Raw genomic sequence first — 5,325 nt, forward strand, 5'->3', positions numbered from 1 at the left:
ACACACACACACAAAGGGAGAGAAATAGAATGGAACATGCTTTTACTATTAAGGCTGTTTTTTTTCTTTCCATATGACTTTCCCAGGAAAATCCCCCTCATCAGTGTAGGTCCAATCCAGACAGACAGCAGACTGGAGAAGAGACACAGATACAGACAGAGGACTGTGGAGAACTTGACCTCCTCGTCTTGTGACTAGGACACAAACAAAGACTTTTAGGGTGTGAAAGGCTTCTGAACTGAACCCTTTCTCTGTTCTGTTGATCAGATCCCACAGTAAAATTGCTGATTATTTTTCTTCCATTTTTAAACCACAGAGTCAGTCAGTGATCCTCAATGAGCCCTCCCACTCTCTGAAGCTTAAAAGCGCTCCAGACTAGCATCTGGCTTACATACAATTTCCTCTATCTATGATGACCAGGATGAGATTAATTTCTCGGGGGTAATGCTCAACATCTAACTTGTCAGTCCTTTATTGGGTGACACCAAGTATTTCTGTCCATTTCTAGAAGGCCTCAACAGTTGGTACCATTTAGGAAAACTAGGTCACTTCCGCCTTCTGTGTGTATGCGTATATGTGTGTGTGTCAGCCAGACCCCACTATAAGCCAAGAGACCTCCAGTATAAACATATTGTGCAGGAAGGACTGCTACTCTGAACAGAAACATCCTAATACCAAACAGTATTCAGCTCATAACTATCTTTGCTGTCCCACCCCAGCTCATTCTTATTAGTCTGTAAAAACAGAGTGTTGGTGTGATAGTTTGATGTGGCTAGAAGGTCATTTGTATTTGCATCCATTTCTAAATAAAAATTAACTCATTGCATACTTCAGCTCAGCTCTAAAAAAAACTTGACTGTTTCGTCACAGGCGCCAAACTAAGCTTCTGTTGAAAGATGAGTCAGTTGTTTGAAACACCAACTTGTTTCTTGAATCACACAGACACTACTATTACAGAAAATGTTTCTACAAACTGTAGTCAATAGGTATATATCTAGGGTCCCAAATCTAAGGGGCCTACTTTCACCTCTTCAGGCCTTTGAAAAAGGTGATCAGGGGACAGAAGCAGACATGAATTCATATTTAGGTGTCACAAGTCAAAAAGGTTAGGAACAGTTAGGTGTGGTAAAAAGTGAACAGCGTCAGTGTGACGATACTCTTTCAATTACTAAAAGTTGACAAAAACACTACATAACATAGGCACAATTTAAACACACCTTTCAAGGAGCGTGCCGGCAAATGACTCAAAAACCTGTTTAACAGGAGCGTCAGTTTAACGCCACAAATCATTCACTGTGGTTATGCACTGTACAAAGTCATAACTACAGCAAAACAAAGTTTCTAATCCCACCCACTTAAGTTTCAATGCTTTCAATCCTATGTAAAGTAATTATCCGGCTGTATACATGTTTTATGCGTGCTTGCTAGGCCACACTAGTCTACTGTTAAACCAGCAAACCTAATAAAGTATTCTACTGCAAATGTAGACTTGGAGTATGTTAACACACTTGTCACGATAACTGACATTTACAGTCTATTCAAAAGCTCAGGCAAGGACTTTAAGATGGGACTCTTTCAGGACGTGCAGTGCACAAAAAAAAAAAAAACTTCTAAAAAATGCCTGTCAGAAAAAGGGTCAGTCACATCAGAGGCCTGTTTTCTACACATGCACAGACACACTCTCAAACTGCAGTGCCGTCTTAGCTGAATCTTTGCAACAGTGGGACCCGCACATGACCACCATTAGGAAAATCAATGTGACACTCAGGCTGGCCGGGAACGAGCCTGAAGCTTCTGAATGGCCCTGGAACTGAGTCATGCTGTCTTACACACACATACAAACAGAATGAGACAGAGGAGGAGAGAAATGTAGGGGATGTTAGAGATTGGTGCTTACAGGAATACACAGAGTTGTTGGGTGGCTGATCTGTTGGTCACCTTGAGAACATAAACACCAAATCCATTTGCACAACAGTAGATTGTTTGTTGCAGTGCAAAACACTATTTTAAGTGATAGTAGCAGACTGACATCATCCCAAGTGTTAAGATGGATCTAGTGATAAAGGCTACAACTACTACTATTGGCCAATTTGAGCTTAACACCTATATCGTTATCAGTCATATGGCAGTGGCAATTCTAGTACAGAAATGCTGAAGATATGTTTGAGGTTCTTTAGAAACACTAGCCATTGTATAACAAGCATTGTGACCCTGCTGTTTACAACACGACAGAGCTGAAGGGAACAGTTCAACACAGAATGCTCGAGAAGATTAATATCAATCTCTGTGTGTTAAATATAGAGCTAGACCCGGGCGTGTTTAGCCTAGCTTAGCATAAAGACTTGGAGTAGGGGGAAACTGCTAGTCTCTATCCAAAGTAACAAAATACACCTACCAACACCCCTAAAACTGACTAATTCATGCATTGCATCTCATATGTTTAATCTGTACGTAGAACAGATGAAAAATGTCAATTTGTGATTGTAGGTGGAGAGATTTGTTGGAGCCATTTCTTGGCAAACAACCGTTTGTACAGTGCTTCTGTGCAACGCCTCTTGCTATAGTGCGGTGCGGGCTGCCAAATGCACTCAGTGAGCATAGGTTTTGGTCTCTGTACAGGCAACGATACCAAACCACTGAAACCACCAACACTGTGACAGCAAGACTTTAACCAACTGCACAGAGTCACTGCGCCTGACTGTTGTTTACCAGAAAGAAATCCATCCAATTCCAGAAGTTTAAAGCTGAAGCACGGCACCTTCGCGGAATTACTGAGCCCCTGAGCCAATCTGTGAAAATAACCAGTAGGCTAAAACTCCAAACAGCTAGCACTAGTAATATTAGAAGCAAGTGTCCTTTTTCACTACCGCATTAACTTCTCATATAGAAAGGCACAATACTTCCTCTTAGTAGTTCAAAACAGGTCATCATTATTTTCCCACTACTGTATTTTTTAAATATAACAGACTCATTTTAGGGTTGCTACTATCAGGACCATAGCAACCCACTATGGTCTAGGGGTTATATTTCAATCAAAATCCTCTCAACTAATTTGGATTCAACTTTCAACCACCTGGATGATTGAGATCAACCTCCATGCTGCTACTATTTCTTCCCAATGCCAGCTGTTAACATGGAGCAGCGTGTTTCTGCATTACACAGTTAATTTCGGTGTTTCTGTCCTCATCACTCAACAGGTAAACTGACCCGTCTTGTGAAAAGACTTGGCAGTCAACCAAGCTCACAAGCGAGGGTGAGCAACAGCAGGGTAAAAAAAAAAGTGGGAACAAGGGGAGCTGGGCAGATAATATTCTCACCATCCTCCTCCCTTACTCCCGTGCTCTGTGTTTATCTAACAGAGAGGGGAGATGTTTACATTGGCTTGGTTAAACACAGACAAGCCCAATAGCTTTTGTTAATAATAAATAACCTAAACAGGCAGCCAGGACATCCATGCTGGAGCATCTAGCTGGCACACGTGGACCACCATTGTCCTGCATCTGCAGAGAAGACATTCACCCACTTCTGAGAGAGACAGATAGCATACAGAGTGAAAGACTGGAAAGGCTGTCAGAGAAGTTTATTGAGTTGGAAACAAGTCTGGTGATTGAGGTGGAATTCAAACTGAGAGGCACGGCTATCTATCCCACCACAGTTTATTTGTGATGTGGTTTATTTTAATAGATTCTCCAATGATTTGATGCGAGCTGCAACCCTTTTGACCCTCCCATCATAAACACAAAAATAAGCATTAGAGAGTGCACGGGCTGCTTGAGTTCCCATGTGGAAGGAATAAAGCAGAGGGGAACTTCAGAAAAGAGAAAAAAAATTGATATATTTCATCTGATGGCGGTTGCAGTGAGCACTAGAGCCGTGTGTGCTGGGGAGGGGGGTTTAAGGCAGGCAGAGGGATGAGGGGGCAGAGATTGATCTGGGACAGTGTGGGAGAGAAAGAGGGAACTGCAACAAAAAAAAAAAAGAGGAAGGCCTTGGGAATGAGTGTATGTGTGGGAGAGAAACGATACACTGCTGGGCTGCCGGAAAAAGAAAGTCAGCCAGGAGGACGGCAGATCGATTCCTCCCCCGAGTCTCACAACAAACACGCTCTCTTTTTCTCTCTGCATAGCTCACCTCTGCTGCAGCCTGATATCGTCCCATCAGCACTTCATCTCTATCACTCTCTCTCTATTATACCCTCCCCCCTTCTTTGTCTGCACGCTAGCACTTTATTCCTAGGCCTCTGTGAAAGAGATCTTAAAGATTTAGCTGAATTTTCTATGGAGTTTGGTTCCCACAATAACTCATTGTGGTTAGCTGATAGGAATATTAGGCCAAACGCCCCAGATCTGTCATCTCATGCAAAATACTACACACAACATGTGAACAATGATCTGGACACGGCGGATAATGAGCAGAAAGAAGAACAACAAATAAAAAGTACCCGCTCTCTTTTGTGGTCTTGTGGTGGAGGAGAACTGCATCTCACAATTAAAAATGTCTTCATAGCTAACGCTAGAGAGGAAACCACACACTGACACACACTCTTCCTCAAACACAGAGCAGTCCTACCTACCATCCTGTCAGACAGATGGACAGACAGACAAACTCGCAGACACTTTCAACACATCTCTAATCTCATGAGCTCTGCATCACACACACCCTCTCCTCCACTCAAATCCCATTCCACACAGGGACAATGTAGCACACACACACACACAAACTACAGTCAGTAGGGAGTTGGATGAATGACTTCTCTCCTAATCATTATTATCACAAGTAATATTGTCTGGAAATCAAACAGTAACCATACTGTTTGATTTCCTGTCATATGCTTACTATACAGATAATTGTGTGTGTGTGTGTGTGTGTGTGTTGGAGCAATTGTGAAGTCAGAGCTCCTTCTCTCGGGTTTGGCACGGCTTTGCCCCTATTCTTGCGGTGTCAGCCCAAGCTTCCCAATAGACCATTAATGCTCCTCTCAGTGTCTGTGAAGCGAGCAAGAAAACAACAACTCTTTGCGTTGTTGTGGAGTTCATGCAGGCCTGCAGCTGCCCCGTTGACAGCTGGCAAAAGCATTTTGGAATTCAAATCCTGTGCGCAATAGAAGCCGTGGCCATTTGGAAACAACTTAAGAAAACCGCAGAGAGTTCTTAAAGAAAGACGGGAGAGGAAGAGATGCGCATTTATTTAAAAGAGCGACTCGCTTACCAGTGGCCGAAACTCCCTGCATCTTGCAAAAAGTTCTTCTCTAGTCTTTCTCTGCTGAATCCGTCCTTTTCTCGGAGAAACTGGCAACAGCAGCAGCTCCAGCGTACTAAACTCGGG

At 42.9% G+C, this 5,325-nt stretch overlaps 1 protein-coding gene across 1 annotated transcript in view; it reads right to left on the minus strand.

The window, feature by feature from the left end:
* Nucleotides 1–5,325, minus strand: part of fgd (faciogenital dysplasia) — a 52,975-nt gene extending 47,650 nt beyond the window's left edge. The window contains exon 1 of the mRNA XM_035657015.1: nucleotides 5,209–5,325. Coding sequence (XP_035512908.1) covers nucleotides 5,209–5,230 — 22 coding nt within the window. The 5' untranslated portion in view covers nucleotides 5,231–5,325. The remainder of the gene's footprint in view (nucleotides 1–5,208) is intronic.

This window comes from Morone saxatilis, unplaced genomic scaffold (genome assembly GCF_004916995.1).
Source record: "Morone saxatilis isolate NCDOM2014 unplaced genomic scaffold, NCSU_SB_2.0 Contig15, whole genome shotgun sequence".
Lineage (NCBI taxonomy): Eukaryota > Metazoa > Chordata > Actinopteri > Moronidae > Morone > Morone saxatilis.